We start from the raw sequence: 17,190 nt of genomic DNA on the forward strand, positions 1-17,190 counted from the left end.
TGCTCGAGCTAACAAAACCACAGCATAATTCTGATGAGCTGAAGGTGAGCTCAGCCTCAGCATCTTCAAACCACTGCTGCTGCCCAAGCATCCACCAGGTAATTTATTTTTGTCAGCAAGACAGGTGTACTTGATTAAAATCATAGAATTGTACAATCTTTAAGGTTGGAAAGATCTCTCAGATCCCCAAGCCCAAGCCCAACCCACTCCCACCGTGCCCACTGCCCGTGTCCCTCAGTGCCACATCCCCATGGTTCTGGAACACCTCCAGGGACAGTGACTCCACCACCTCCCTGGGCAGCCTGTGCCAATGCAACACTGCTCTTTCAAGAAGAAATTTTCCCTAATATCCACTGCTGGCTCATGCTCATCCAAGCACCGACCAACACCCCCAGGTCCGTTTCCCCCACACAACCTTCCAGCCACTCTGCCCCAAACCTGTAGCATTGCTGTTGTGGTCAAAGTGCAGGACCCGGCACTTGGTCTTGTTGAACCTCATCCCATTGGCTTCAGCCCAGAGATCCAGCCTGTCCAGATCTCTCTGTAGGGCCTCTCTACCCCAGGCAGATCGACACTTCCTGCCAGCTTGGTGTGGTCTGCAAACTTACTGAGGGTGCTCTCAATGCCCTCATCCAGGTCATCAATAAAGATACTGAACAGAACCAGCCCCAAGACCAACCCCGCCACTAGGGACCAGTCACCAGCTGGATGTAACTCCATTCAACGCCATCACATCAGACTACAGAAAAGGTTAGCATCCTTCTCAAGATTATAGCAATTCCCATACAAAATATTGTGTCACCTGATCATGACAAGTGCAGCTATCTCACTTATTAAGAATTAAAATGCAAACCCGCATGGATTCAGCTACTCCCTTATACTCTCCATAGCGTAAGTAGCACAAGAACTATCACAATTTTTCAATTATACTGGCTTAAAAGAAAAACCACTTTGCTATCTTTTTATTGCTGTGTAATATCAGATTGTGCACGCGAGACCAAAATTAAGGGCCCTCCCCACTAAGCAGCTGCCTCTTATGGAAAACAACGCTATTTTGAAGTTACGTGCAAAGAAGAACAGACTGTTTCCTATACTAATTCCTGTTAGAACACTTAATGATGAGTGGTATACAAGCAGATGTATTCACTTCCAACCAGAAACCACAGAGTATCTGCTCCGGAATACTCTTTTTTGGGAGCTCCAAATGACTCCAATTTTGAACTCATCTGTTCATCATTTACCGTATTGTTTCCCCAGCCATATTCATCTTGTTCTAAGACATGTGGGAGCAGTCTTACAGCTCAGACTACGTTAATGAAGTTCGAAACACCAGCCCCTTCAGTACTTGGTATGCGTAACGGCCAGCCTGCACTGAAACCTCCAGCATTTCTGCACTTCCTCGAGTCTCAGACGGTGAGACAGCAGGTCAGCCCTGGAGTGTGCTGTTGTAGCACCATCTGCATCCACACAGCGGGGGGACCCGAGCCACTTCGACACGATGCACGTGTTGTTCTGAATGACTCTCACTTCAGTGAGGAAGGGTTTTCTTCCTTGAGAGCGTCCAGAATTTTAAAGGGACATCTGCTCCGCAAATGGGAACGCACGCAAGCAAAAATAGAAGCAGAAGCGTTCTCTCAATCGAGCTCACAGCGCTGGGCGGAAGCCAAGTATTTACACAAGGCTTTCAGAGGTTGTCAAACGCCGGGACACAAATATAAAAAGCGAGCTTTAATAAAATGACATCGTTAATTGTTTTACAAGATCCTGGATTGACTTGTCAGGGGAGGAAGGAGCGCTGGCCGGGATTCAGATGACTAAGCACCGCAACAATGAAAACAGAAAGCGTTGTTATAATGCCTGTTGCTATATAAACAACCTTGGGGGATCAGGGAAATAATGCCTGCTGCTAGATACACAGTTGTGTGTGTTTATACCTTTTGGGGGAAATTATAAAATTGGAGATTATTTGCACTCTTGCCTTCGTTACTTTGCTTTGTTACTTATTTGCCTTTGTTTCATTAAGTCTAGCTGGTTGTCCCATCTCCGAACAGCTACGCACGTTTACTGCAAAACCCTGAAGTTGCAATGTTAGTGAAACACATCATGGTATACCTCAGAAGTAACCATTTAAATACGAAAAAACAGAACGAATTCCGAAAGACTGTCAGTATAACACCTAGCACACAGCTTGGAAGTGAATCCAAGTGAACTCCCCACCACCAAACTTCTTGGGAAGCTCTGCAATTATTGCAAATCTTCAAGCTCTCCTCAGCTCTCCTTTGAGAAGGGACAAAAGGAGGCTGCCATTGGAAGCGACCCTCCAAGAAGTGCTCAGATACAGAGCTGTCCTCATGGAAATGGCTTTACATTGATATGCCAACACCTGCCTTCTTCTCCCCGGTGGGTTTCGGAGCTGTTCAGAAGCCCATCCTGAAAAGCAGATGTTTCTTCTGCAATTCTTCTAAGAGTACTAAACTCACAAGGAAAAGAAGTTACACCAACGACCTTGAGAATCCATTCATTAATTCACTGAGCACAAGCTTTTAAGTTCATGAAGCTGGCCCAGCATGCTCAAAACAAGAAAAAAGCCTCCAGAAAAAAAAATCATCCTGAACTCCCACCGTTATTGATGTAGCAATAACAAATGAGGCATACGATCAGCAATCAAAGCAGTAACAGGACAACAGCTGTGCTTTATGCTGGCCCTTCAAAGGCTGCTTACAATCACATCTGCTTTTATAACACATTTATTCTAAAACAGGCTGACCTCATCCCAGCCACAAGGCAGAGGCTGCTATCAAGAAGATGTTCACCTCTTCTCTTACTTCTATCTGTAACAGCAGCATCTGATATTTAAGATCACAGAATCAGTAAGGTTGGAAAAGACCCCTAAGATCCCCAAGTCCACCCTCACTGTGCTCACTATGCACGTCCCTCCGTGCCACATCTCCATGGTTCTTGAACCCCCCCAGGGACAGTGACCCCACCACCTCCCCGGGTGCTTCCAGTGCCCAACCACTCGCTGTAATGTCACCGCTCCACGGTGCTCAGCGCTGCATTTTGGAAACGCTGATGCGTTTCCAAACGTTAAGTCTCTGCACACATCAGGTTAGTATGGAGCTCTAAATCATTCAGTTCCCACGAACTGCATCAAATTCACGTGGGGACGTTCTCCTCGCCACTGGTTCTTGCTGTCCCATAAAGAAACCGCCTTCCTCGCTTCTCACCCTCAAGGAAGAACTTCTTTACTGTTCCAGAGTGACTGGAACAGGCTGCCCAGAGAGGTGGTGGAGTCTCCTTCTATGGAGATACTCCAGACCAATCTGGATGCCTACCAGTGCTGTAAAGGAACCTGTTGGATCCGGGGATCTCCAGGGGTCCCTTCCAACCCCTACAATTCTGTGATTTTAATTCACGTCCATCTGAAAGGCATGGGAAACGCATGCATGAACTGCAAGCACAAAAGCGATTCAGCAACGACGCTCTCTGACAACCCATCTCATCCCCTGCTTTCTCTGATGTGCCACAGAACCACGTTAACCTGCTTCTTCCCTTCACATCCGTAAACACACAAGTTCTCACCACTATCTGAGTGCAGAAGCAGCCGGAACACGGATGCTGAGCAAGCTGTAAAATTCCACCCAACGTTTATGAGAGTTGTCCCAATTTTTTTAAAACCGAAGGCTGATAATAGGCAATGTTTAACGCTGGATTCTGGTCTCACAGCAATACTGTTTATTGGAGACAGACCACAAGAAAATAAGGAAATAGGAGTACGCGTTTGAGTACATGCAGAACACGCTGTAGTACTAAAACATCTAGATGAGCCAAAAGCTGCGTTTCCTCCTGCGATCCCTCGCTCGTATTAGCGAAGCCCTTCCTGACAGTAAACACAATACCTCTCCAGAGAGGTCTGGAGCATTAAGCCTTCATGGTTCAAGTCTGGTGTCCCAGTAAGGAGACGGGAAGCCACAGTCAAAGGCAGGCTGGGGGAAACAGCCATTTACATAAGTGAACCATTCCCATAAAACGTGGTGGTCGTTATAAACGTGGTGGGCTTGTTATAACAACAACATACGTGGGCCCCCTTGCCCATAAAGATGCCTCTCGTACACCATGACCATTTTACAGAAACATAGTTAAAAAAAAAAAAAGCAATTTAGAAGATAGAGCAGTTACTGGCCTCAAAGAAAGCTTCCCCCCCTTCCCCAGTGAAGCACTCCAATAACTAAAACCACGTTTACTGTTCAGCCGTAGTCTCGCCGCATTACGGCTTGACGAGATGAAACTGTGCAGCGTAACCTTTCCAGGCTCAGGTCAGAACTTCTTGAGAAACGCCTCGGTATCACAAAGCCATGTTTATTGGATTAGGAGATGCGGGCACACACGTTTCCTATGACTTCATGCAGGCTGAACGTTTGCATTAAAAACCTATTACATCAGGCGCAGAACAAAAAGGTCAGAGGCGCAAAAGCCAAGAGAAAGGTAAATAACACCCTGCACCCACATCTTAAACGTCTTGTTTGCTTTACACCTCCAGCTCCCCTGCACTGCAAGAGAGCGTCTTACGTTTGCTTTTTAACCTACAGACACCAGAAGGGCAATAGCTTTGTGTGCACAAGTCGGTATGGAGAAAGCACCTACCTTGTTCAGGCTGGAGAACAGAGTGACTACAGCACAAGCTGCATGGGCTCACCGAGGCCACCGCAGCAGTGCATCTGCACAAGCCTGTGAGTACCCCTGCTAGCAGTGAGGTTTGCCCACCTGGTAACAGTTGGGAGCCAAACAAGTTTTTTGGAAGCTTGCACGTGGTCCTGTTCCTTCAATATCTATGCGTTAGCTTTATGCTTTGAGAAATCCGTTCCGAAAGCAGGAACGGGCAGTTTTCTCATTTGGCATTGGGTCGTTTGATTTTGTACCTTAAGATGCTGCAGGGAAGGAACTGGGGGAATTAGTTCTATGTGCATGAATAACGCGCTCCATTAAGTGGTACGTGTGTAGTGATAGAAGAGTAGATCTCCAGCTAGAATTCAACTGCTGGTTGGTTTTCTTAATTGTAGACTGTTCTCCTGCGCTGTGTTAGAAAAGTCCTTTATAAAAGAAGGGTAAAACAGAGTTGATGTCAGTTTATCTAGGCTGGACATTAGGAAACACTACTTTTCTGAGAGTGGTCAGGAGCTGGAATGGGCTGCCCAGGGAGGTGGTGGAGTCACCGTCCCTGGAGGTGTTCAAGAAACATTGAGATATAGCATTGAGAGACATGGATTAGTGGGGTTATTGGTGGTAGGTGGATGGTTGGACTGGGGGATCTTGTAGGTCTTTTCCAACCTAGCTCATTCTATGATTCTGTGATCTAAAGCACTGATCCTATCTGTGGAATCTGTTCCTTAAAGTGAAACTGTTCTTGTTTCCAGAAAGCTCTACTCAAAGAGCAAGAGATTCCATAGAAAAGTAAGCGAGCCCATCCCAGAGATCAAGCACAGAACCTTTGGGGATCCTCAGCTTCCTGTCCTGTGTTTCACCGAAGCTGAACTGCTTCCCAGACATCCATGCCACCACTTCTAGGTGTAACGTCAACAGGTTCACCTGCTTCCTTTCAGAACAACGCATCCTTCTACAGCCACCAAATGGCTTTCCGTCACACCAACGCTGAAAATCAATTCTCATTACGATATGGTGTTAAAAGCTGAGGTCAAGGTCATTAAATCAAAATCTGTTAAGCAACAACCTTCCTAAGAACAACTAGGAGCTTATATTTATGAGACTGAAACGGGGTTTGGTTTGTTTTTCTGTTTACACAATATTAACTTGAGGGATGTTCGCATGAATTACACGGCAGGCCAGCAAAGAAAGGGGCAATATTCCATTTGGTGTTTCAAGTCTCTTGAAAAACAAATCCTCTCAAGCCCTGGATTCCTAAGTGCTCTGGACTGATCAAAAATGATACGAGCCAATAGACATCAGAAACACTTATTCCTTTTGTCAGAGAACGACTCGCTCTGAACTTCAGCCACAGTATATACCAAGCCTGAAAGGCATTTAGGGATGATTAAGCAGCTGTCGTACCCAAAGCTTTCAAAACAGGATTTGTGCCCTGATGTGCCAAATCCTATCCAGAAGAGTCAGAGCCTCCCTCACAGAGCACAAAACACTCACATTGAGCAGCGGGAGAACACAGGACGTGGGTGGATGGGGAAATGAAAACAAGAAAAAAGAAGTCGCACGCAGCTTGTCACTTGCTTGCTAATGACAGGTGAGAGCCATTTGTATTCATTAAAGCTGGTCAGGTTTCAGGAAAGGATAACTTAGTGCCTGTGCTGCTTTTCCCCGTGAAGGGATGGCAACAAGGCAGAAAGCGAGAAGGCTCCTGAACGAAGGGACAGGCTCACACATCAAGTCCACGAGTTCCATAGGTGCTAATGCTTGGTATCTGAAAGTCAAGCTCTGTCTCTAGATCACACACCCTATGCGCTAGGAAACATTACAGACTCTCTCCTATACGAATACATCATGCCATGGCTTGATGCTTCCCCCTTTCCCATCTCTTCCAACTGCAAAAAAGCAATCCCTCTATAAACTACAAAGCAGTTGAAGTTGGCAACGGCCTGCGTGCGTGTCAGTTTAACTATATCAGGAATCCGTTTTCCTTTTGATTACTAAATCTTGCTTCTACTTTAAACACATACTCGTTGTTTTAAAACAGCCTTACTTCGCAGGCTGAAGAGTGAACATGCAGAGATGATGACAGCTGCGCAGTACACCAGTGATCTAATACACGGAGCACCCCTCCCAGTGAGGGGCTGGTCCCCAAAATTCTTTTGGGGGAAGTGGCAGCTGGCTCAGCGGGTGGTACCAGCTCCCCCATTTCACCCAACCTCGCCACCTCCCTACACACAGAGCAAGAAGCTGAGCCTCCAGCACTGCAGGTGCTGTGAGCAGGGCGAGCTGGCGAGCCAAGGGCTGCTCCTCCTTGGTGGATCAACGCGGACTGCCTCCAGGCAAGGACAGGCAGGCTGCCATCCGAATGAAAGGGTGACTGCTGTTACAGCGAAGCCAGTCTCATTTCAACCTATTTTGCCTTGGCATGGGCGATAGGAAAGGAAAAAAAAAAAGAAAGCTTTCCAACCCGTTTGCAAAAAACCATACGTAAATTCCCCAATTCTAAATGATCTGGCTGGCTATCAGCCCATTGCTGCCCTAGGAGACTTTCAGGAATGAAACCTCTCCTAAAAGCTTTTGGCTCTGTGCAGCTGGAGAGGGCACTTGTGGTTTTTCAGGTGCAGTCCCTTCCTCTTAACATTAAAATGAATGCTTGGCACTTGACAAGGTGAGGACTCTGCTCTGGATTCAACCTGTGCTCTTTCAGGAACACTTTTCCCTATGCAGTTAAATTGGCCACAAATTCAGACAGTGGATTCTTTCTGAACTGTACGTTTTATGATCTTAGTTTAGGGGCCTCATAAAAGACGTAGCATGCAAGTCACAGTATTCTGCACTCTAAGGGTCATAACCCCTGCATCTACACCGATACCCGCAGAACTCTTTAAGACACTTCTGCTCGGCAGTGTTTATTGCCAAAACAAATTTCTGCTCCTAACATTTCTGCCGTTCAACTTCCAATGGAAAAGTTTAATAGTTTCTATCATAAAGCTGACTTTCTCCCATGTTAGATAGGCTAATGGAGCCAGCGGTTAGGCATCTTGCCTTATTTTGTCTTTAAGAGCTGATTTTCAGTGCAGTTGCTTACCTATGGCACTTGCACGTAGGCATTCAACTTTTGTTTCACGCAGCTATTAGAAAGACACCACTTTGACTGCCACTGAAATACATCAAGACAACTTTTGCTTTTCTTCTGCGCTTCTGGGAACGTTATTTACCTTGTGTATCAGACAAGCTCCACAAACAACATTCCCAGGAGAGCAGGAATAGCTGTGCAACTTCTCCACCAAGTCATACAATACCTGTAAATGTTGCCTGCCACCAAGTGGACACGGTGGCTCTGGACACCTTGCTTGGATCTCCAGTGCCGTGATGTGAAAATAAACAAATTTCCTTGGGAGAACTGACAAAAAGATTGGCCCCGTGATATTTTTTTTTCCTTCTCAAAAAGCCAAGTTCAGATGCTGCTAATGATTGTCAGATGAAAGCAGAATTATTTGTCGGCCAGGGCTCAGCAAATCCTGCCAATGTGAATAGACATATCAGACTAACATCACTCAGTTGTCATCAGACAGAAATCAAGGCTGGATCAGAAGGGAAGCCTGGCCTCGTGGGGTGGTGCTGAGCACATATTCACGATGAGAAAAAAAAAAAAACCTTAACTCATGCAATGCAACGAATTAAGAAGATCTCACAAATCCTGAGGATGTGAGGTCTGGGAAGGGAGATCCTGACTGCAGATCTCTGGCAAACAGCAGTGAGGAACCAGGACAAGACTGGACTCATTCACTTCTCTGCTTAGCCCTAAGGAAGCGAAGAGTTGTAGAACAGCCCAAATTCATTTGGTTTGCTTTGCAAGTCTGTTTTCAACAGCCAGCAGCTGAGGCAAGGACAGAACACCACCATTTCAAGGCCATGGCCACCGAAGGCAGATAGAGATAGTGACCAAGATTAAAGCAGCAGCAAGGCTCAAATGGGAGCCTTCAGTTCTATAGGGAAGTTGGACTCAGAAGTTGATTTGTCTCTTGATCTTCCAGAGTTCTTACCTCGAGTCTATCTCCCTTAGTAATTGAATGAAATAAAAAAATAATCTGGCATTCGGGGTTGCAAGAAAATTCACTGACCTGCTGACAATTCATTCACCTGTTGACAAGAAAACAGCTGCAGTAAATCCCGTTCTGACCAGGACCCGACCAATCTAGCTCTATCACGTTAAAGTATTTATTTCCTCTCCAAGCAATCTTGCAATTGGATGAGGAATAACGTGTCTGGCATTTATCATGCAAGAGACAAGCTCTTGAACACCTAGAGGAATTGGTAGTTCCATGAACAAGATGGTAGACTTGCACTCTCTTCAATGGCTATACATTGTGTATGCATGAGTTAGAAGTAACAAACTGGGAGAAGAAGCCCCATAATATCTTGTACACAATTTAGGATCAGCTTCTCTCCAGCAGTGACATCGTGTGTGCTCATTAAGGGCTCACCTCAAGAGGGATGGGTTGTCATTAACATCATGGTAGGATCACATCTTCATATGTAACAAAGAACCGACATCTAAGACAAGCCCCAAGCAATCAAGGCTCCAGGAATGAAAAGAAACAGAAAAGCTGCCAGCAAACAACAATGAAGCATCTTCCTTCAGGCCTGGGATTTCAAAGTCAGACATCGCACTCGTGCCCTACACTCTACGATTAAAAGATAAATAGAAATAACTGAGAGGAAAATCCATGAGCACCAAGACCACTGCTGAAGGACTTAGAACAGCTCAGCTTGGCCAAGATGAGCTGTGAGGCACACACATCACGTCCAAAGACGAGAACACTCTTCTGCAGATGCTACCTTGCCCATGCTGTGTGGTGCCTTCTGTGTGTGCTTAGCACACACACAAAAATCTCAGCTCTGAGCTGCTAATATTTATCCACTCAAAAGGGCGATTTTCATGGTATGAACCCTACTGTGAAAAAAATCAATGCAAGAGTAGATATCATTTCCCTATTAAAGCTTCACATTCTTCTGCTCCTCTACAGACATCCAAAACACAGCTGGCCCCACAAGCTCTGTCGCTGCTATCTCCTGGTACCTAGTGCTTATGAAATTCATTTTATGAACCCATGAAATTCACTGCCATCGTAAGCAACTGTATTCTGTTTCACCTCTGAAAGTGCTCAGGAACGGCAGTGATTTCTTTTTATTGACATTAATAGACATAACTCACTAATTTTCCTTTTAAAAAAAAATGCTTGTGCTTGTTCATTACCAGTCAAAGAGCTGAAATCACAACGGGAAATTTACAGGCTTACCTAATATCATCCCACATTAGAAGCCACTCTGAACATCGTGAGGGCTTCAGTATCACAAACAGAAAACACGGGGATTGAAACAATTTGTGCTCACATACAGATGGAAGTTATTACGAACTCTCGGAATTAACACACATTGTTTTGACTTCGGAATGTAACAGCAAAGCAAGTTTCTCCAAATAAATGCTCTACCGAGCTAGCGCTGAGCTGCTTCTAATTCCAGCTGAATTCTCCTGAGTGCAAGATGTGGTTTTCATTGTTATTACCCTGCTGTTTCACAAAACAGTCCCACTTTATCTCCAGAAGAGAGTTTTGATTTCAGTAATTTTTGTTAATATCAACCCAGCCTCACTTCTTCCCCACTCACATTTCTCCTTGCCCTGAGAACTCCAAATAATTGTGGTGGGGAAAAACAACACACACACACACACACACACACAAAACAAAACCATACACTAGAAAACTTCAGTGAAACTGGGGAAGTTCATACAAATCCTTGCAAGCAGCTCTTTGAGTCGATACACGTCTTGCTGCGCTTTTTGCTTCTCATCCAGGTGATCAAGACTTGCAGGAAGCACTCAGCGAGGATGGAGACCTGAGCTCTCCCTGCTCCCTGAAGGAAGGTCAACCCCTTTGGGCCTTAAGAGGATTCCCTCACAGGCTGTGATGGTCTAGAGACCACCTCTAAACAATCTTTTTGGCATGTATTCTTTTCATGCGGTTCCATGAACTAAGAGTACCTGGAAGCTTTTCTCAAAGCATTCTTAAGATATTCAAAGAGCGACTTCAATTCCAGCGAGGTATTCTAAGAGCTACCCTACATACACATCCCCTTGGAGGCTGAAAAAGGACTCAAACAATCTCATGTTTTAGATCAAGCCAGCCCTGAATACACCACTTGTGTGATGTATTTCCATATATTATCTACCTGCTCTGCTCGATTTCTCACACTGCTTTCACAGCGGTATTTCCTCTTGGCAGAACCACAAAAAGCTGCAATATTTGACAAAGAACATCAAAGAAAAAGGTGACTAGAACAATTTATATAGACTTCAGTCACACTTTCATGATTAAATTAGTAGTAGAAGCCCCCCTAGATTTCTGATTTACTTTTATTACGTTTTTATAGTCAGCAACGTACAATCTCAACCAGTAACGTATGAACCACTGGTGTAATGCAAATCACCCCAAACAGTTTGGCCACTGACTACTCTAGTTTGCACCAGTGACCCCATGCAAGTTGGGAAACTTCTTTAAATACAAATACCTACTTCAAGCCTTCGTTTATTTTAATGAGTTTAAAAACATGCCAGTGATTTTGGAAGTCAACTGCAAGGAGTTGGAAGGGAACGGGAATGAGTGACCGCGAGTTCAACAGTTCGCAGCCCTTTGGAAACAGGACAAGAGCAAAATCAGAATGAGTGATTTCAGTAGGCCCAACTTCGACAAGTCAAAAAGAAAAAAAAACAGGAAAAGTAGTGAAGTGGTGACAGTTCTTATTAAAATGAGAAAAAAGATACCACAGGCGCATGTGCCAACTCACCCAGACTACAGGAAATGGAAAGACTACCAACTTGGGCTCAACAAAGCGTTCATAATTTCAGCTATGACAGCAGCACAGAGTACTTGCAGCACACAACCCAATGGCAAACTTCAGAACCACACAGGAAAATAGGCGAGGTTGAAAAATCAAAGCAAGCAGCATCGCCTCTCCCAAGCTGCAGAATGAAGTAATGTATGTATCGAGTACAGATTAAGGGAAACATTGATTTGATGCTAATGGAGAGAGAAAGCTATCAAATCATTTCAAGGAAAGGGAGTATTTAATCCATTTTTTCACTCTGGTCTTCCCCATGAAAGCGTGAACAGATGGTTGCCATTATTAATGCCAGCAACGAAGAGTCGCAGTCTAAGTTACATTAACAGCTTGGTTAAGTGAATTTCCAAGATTAGCAGGACTTGATTAACTTCATCTTAAGCTATTTTAGCCTTTAAGTAATTTCAGAGCCATTGGAGGTTATCTTCCAAAATACACTAAGAGCGGGCAAGATACCAGAAGTCTGGAAAATGGTAAATGCAATCCAAGCTTAAAAAACACTCCGAACAATAAGATCCAGAAGTGTTACTCTAATTCAAAAGGTAGGAAGGGTTGGAAGAGAGAACTGTGAGGAGAAACCCAAACCAAACAAACAGAAATTAAGTATAAAAAAAAGATTTTTCAAGAATAAAGGTGTCAAGGCAATCCTATTTCAAGTCCCACAAACATGTTAGAAACTGAGATGTCGCGTTTCTGCTTGAATTTAAATACATTTTTTTTGTCACTTCATGGTACACAAGCAGCTGGGGAAACGGAACACTGGCAGAACACTCTACAGAATGAATCCAGAGCAAGCACTCTTTGAGGGTAATTAACAGTTCACTGCCAAAAGTGGAAGTAGCAATAATGAAGCACGGCTCCACGCAGGTCTATGCTTTATCCCAGCCTCACTCAGTATTTCCATTAAGTGACCGGGATAAACAGAGAAAAGGCTCACACAGATAACACAAAGCTGAGGCTGAGTTCTCACCATCTCCTTCCCAAGTCATGTCACCCAATCAGAGAAACAATTACAAATAAAGAGGTGCAGCCTTAAGGATACGTTCTGGGGTACGGCATGTCAAATATACAAACTAATTGAGTCATCTGCACTTGGAACGGATTATTTTGTTGCTGTACAGAAGAGACCTAGGGCTGCGCAGAAGGAAAAAGTTCACTGTGCTATTCTGATAGGAGTACAAACCTCACAGTGAGCTGAACAAAACTTCCAAGACTTGAAGATCTCTCCCATACTCAATGCTTTGATGGCAACAGCTCAACACCGTACCCAGCTTTGGGAACTGAGCTTCAAGAAGGATGCGGATCAGATGGAGAATAGCAGGCAACAAGAATGCTCCAATCTTAAGGAAAGTGACCCACAGACAACACTTAAACAAGGAGAAGTTGTCTTTCAGTGCATAAAAGCTTGCAAAGACAAAGAGAATTAATGAGCAGATTATTAGAATAAGAGGTGATGTGGTTAAAAAGAACCAAGACAGTTGGATGAGATGTCAGGGAAGCTTTTAATAGCCAGGACAGAAAAGAACAGGAACAGACTACTTCAGTCCCAGGTTTTCTTTCAGTAAGTGTTATATAAACAACTACCAGAGATGGCCTAAGTGCAGAGATCTTGCTCTAGGACCATGCAACAGCCTGAGTGGCCCTACAGGTCCCTTTGGGGCCAGCTTTTGCTTTTTGAACATTTTCGGAATTCCATACCAAGTGTGAGGGCAGCAGGTATCAATACCATCTCAAATAAAAGTTCATCAACTTGTAAAAGTCAAAAACAATTTCTCACACATTTACCAAAGCAAGAGATAATTCAAAAAAAAAAAAACAAAAACCCACATAAGAGCAAGGAACTAAAGACGGTTATTGGACTTTTTTAAAAGTTGTGCACTGGCAAGGCTTAAGATTTTCCAGACTCTTGTGTTTTCTTATCAAACAAGTGTCGAGGTAGAATTCCAGTTAAAATAATAAAACTAAAGGGCACGGCAACGAGAAAGAAATGAATCGAGTATGATCAAAATAACAGAAAGTACTTTCAATTTTCAAAACACTGCACGTACACATGATATTTACTAATTAAAAAGGAAAAAAAATCCTTACTGGCTGGCAAGCCCTCCTCTAAGTGGCAGAGGAGAAAGTCTTGAACACAAAGCAGTACGAAAAGGGAAGTCAATGATTTGAAGAGCATCTCCAGGAGTTCACAGGTGTTCTCTATGGAGAACAGCATCACAAGACAGTAGAGGCACACTCTTGCCATATGACACTAAGCAGATGGTAGATATTCAGTAAAAAAAGATCTCAGTGTACCAACCTGTGCTATATTTTTGTTGAGAAGATATACTCCATATTCAAACTGAAGCTTCTCTCCTCCTTTTGGGTATAAAGGAAATCTGATGAGGGAGAAAAAAAAAAAAAAGCATTTAAGGTGACATTATTCAGATTAAGAAGCCACAGACCCCAAGACTAGAAAGGAAAAGATCACGAGTTTCCCTTGCTCAAGAACCCCCTCCACTCAGCGTCATCAGGAACTCCCTGCAACTGTGGTCCTTTGAAAAACTAAAGTCATAATTAAGACAACACAATACACCAGCTTAAATATGTTTTTAGAAGATGCTTTTTGACCCTGCCAGTGCTGCAATGCTCTCTTTTGATTACGTTTTTACTTGGTGATTGAGAGAGCACAGGTATCTTTATAGACATTTGCAAGTCCATTTGTCAACACAGCAGAAGAACGCTGAAATGATGCAAATGGTTCCTCATCTTTGTGTGCTCTCCATCCCATTGACATCTCGTGTAAAGCCCTATAATGGCCTTGGACAGCTACACCCGGTGCCCCTCTATACGTTCTAGGAACCTTGGCTTAAGTGAAGTGGTTCACTATTGTCACTATCTGTAACCTACCTATCTGAGGATTGCCTTGTGACTCTTCCTTACCACCAGGGCTGGAGGTCACCGTGGTCAAGTTGGTAATTTTAGTACAATCTCTGATTTACATTTAAGGGAACGACACCAGGAAACAAACTTTCGCCCTTCTAACAAACCCAATCTTCTCTAGCTCTCAGTCGAGTCGCCGAGTATATTATCTGCACAAAGCCCACATTACATCAGAAAGCAAAGACTCTCTTGAATTTAAGATAACAAACATAGGAGATCTATATCTACTAGAAACAACACGCACTCTAGAGGGGTGATTACGCAAAGTGTATTTTATCATCAATCAGATAGAAAATCTTTACTGCAGCCCCACAGTAGAGTACATTTGCAACATTTAAGGAGAATTATATAGCACCATTAAAGCTAAAGGTTAATGGGTCAGGATCACAGCAGATCAAATATTAAGATGTCAGCTTCGAGTTTTATGCTGCTTTCCAGCTCAGTAGGTCACTTGAAGTTGAGGAATATAAAAAGCGCCGTGAATAGCACGCATCCAGCTCACCTTGCTTAATAGATCTATAAATCCACCTCGTTCCCCATGCGAGAAAACAAAACCTTTAGGAATGACCACATGCTACAAGAATTCCACCCCGCGTTATCCTAAGTGTGAAACACAAATCGAAAGGGGTTCGTTTCAGTATCTACAAATACACTTACCCAAATGCAGTAGGATTTAAAGGATACCTTTACAATTAAGGGTGTAAAACTCACTGGAGCCTGACAATAAAAGCACCATTAGGAACACAAGCCGTGCCTCCACACACGATAGCATTTCATGAAGTCACTAGTAATAGGAACCACGTATTCTGTTAATAGATACAGAGCTCTTTGATAAGCATTGGACAGAAAAAGAGGATCAAACCGTTTTACAGCGCTTGCTACCATCTCCCACACAGCGGGAACGGTAAAGACGAAGCTTTTCTGTTGATCAAGGTTGGTCTTGGCGTGGTTTTCTCTTCTTTTTTTTTTTTGGTTAATAATCACAATTCTGTCCTCTTACTTCCACTAATGAACCCTGAAAGAATCTAAACTCCGCACACCCTCATGTCAGCATTTATAACACTGCAAGTTACATGAAAGCCTCGAAAAACGCCGGCGAACGTCTCTGCACACACACGTTTATGACACGTAGAAAAATATCACCAACTTTGATGTTCCTTTCTTTGTGCGTTATCTCACTTGCCCATTAGGGCTGGTCACAAGCAATAAACTTCAGGGACAGGAAGCACGGCATTTTATATAGCGTTTCACCAAGCATAATCGAATGCAACTTTAACTGCTGGCTCCTTACGTGAAATTGTTTTTGCCTCCTCAGAAAAGCCTGACTGCAGGCTCAATCTCTTCCTTTGGCATGCTGCACGTCAGCCTGCTGGGTAAGGTTTTAGTTATACTTGCTCAGCAATCACACTTGAAAATGACTCTTTTGGTAGTTTTACAATCACAAAGCGCTCAGTAAAATGCAAAATGGCATGTGCCTGCCCATTCCACTCCAACGTCTCCCTCCCTTGATTCCGTTCTTGCTGATATGTTTAAGGGGAGGGTGGGAAGAGGAAATCACTAAGCTCCTTTAAAGCAGAACGCAGATACTTGGTCTAGGATGGGAAATTCAAAAGAATAAGTGTGATACGTTTATTGGAAAGAAGAAGAAGCAAGCCACAAATGTCTTTTGTGCAATCACTAGATGAGACTGTTAGAGAGAAGTTACTGAGCAGTAGGGCAACTTGTCAGCTTCAGAAACGCCTTTAAACAGACAAAAACCATTCCCTGGCATAGAAGTTGCATTTCTTCCGTTTCTGTCCTAGGGTCCTCCCCAAGCATCTCTTGGAAGGTCACGTAAGAGGTTCCCGAAGATCAGAAGAAAGCAGTTATCATCCTCATGTACCAGAAGGGCAACTCAGGAAGCTACCAGCTAAGCCCTGGGAAGGTGACGGAGAAAATAATGCTAAAGCACTTCCAAACATCACAAACAATGGGTGAACAACAATCTCATGGAGTCAGTATGGGGAAATACTAAGTTCTGCAGCCAGGGGAGGAATAAGCCCAGCCACCAGAATCGGATGGGTGGGAACTGATCAACTGGAAAGCAGCTTGGCCCTGGTGGATGCTCAGTTGAACAGAAGCCACCAACATACCCTTGAGACAAAGAGGATCAACAGCACCTTGGGCTAGGTTAGGACAAGCACCAGCAGGGATGTGATCCCTCCCCTCCACCCACTGCTGCAGAGGCCACATCTGGAGTGCAGGGTCCAGTCCTGGCTCCCAACACCAGCCAGACATGGAGGTACTCCAGCATGTTTAGCAAAGGATCACAAGATGATGAGGGTCTCTATCACCTTATTTCACTCCTTCATGCGAGTCTTGATCACTGTAGGTGAGAAACAAAGAGCCCAGAAAAACTTGCATCAACTTAAATAGCTTCCTAGAATTATGGACAACAAAGCTTCTACTCCGTGCAGTTAGATCACTCTTCTCTCACATGAACTCTTGTAAAAATAGGTTATCGTGCATCTTAGAACTATGGAGCATTACCCTTCATCAGCGAGCAGACTTCATAAAACACGGCCCCAATACAACCTGCACTTACAGTAGATATCCTGTTTCTGTATACAAAGTGAACATTGCTCCGCTGACATACAGCAGTAATAATTTTAACAGTGGCTCATAAAGAAGAGAGAGTTTGAGAACATTAACTTGGTGCAAGAAAAAAAG

At 44.0% G+C, this 17,190-nt stretch overlaps 1 protein-coding gene across 4 annotated transcripts in view; it reads right to left on the reverse strand.

Annotated features, from left to right (window-relative positions):
- Positions 1-17,190, reverse strand: part of UVRAG (UV radiation resistance associated) — an 83,770-nt gene that overhangs the window by 14,911 nt on the left and 51,669 nt on the right. For all 4 annotated transcript variants that reach the window (XM_021383529.1, XM_021383534.1, XM_021383543.1 and 1 more), the window contains one exon: positions 13,859-13,937. In XM_021383529.1, coding sequence (XP_021239204.1) covers positions 13,859-13,937 — 79 coding nt within the window. The remainder of the gene's footprint in view (positions 1-13,858; positions 13,938-17,190) is intronic.

The sequence above is a fragment of the Numida meleagris genome, chromosome 1 (genome assembly GCF_002078875.1).
Source record: "Numida meleagris isolate 19003 breed g44 Domestic line chromosome 1, NumMel1.0, whole genome shotgun sequence".
Taxonomy (NCBI): Eukaryota; Metazoa; Chordata; class Aves; order Galliformes; family Numididae; genus Numida; species Numida meleagris.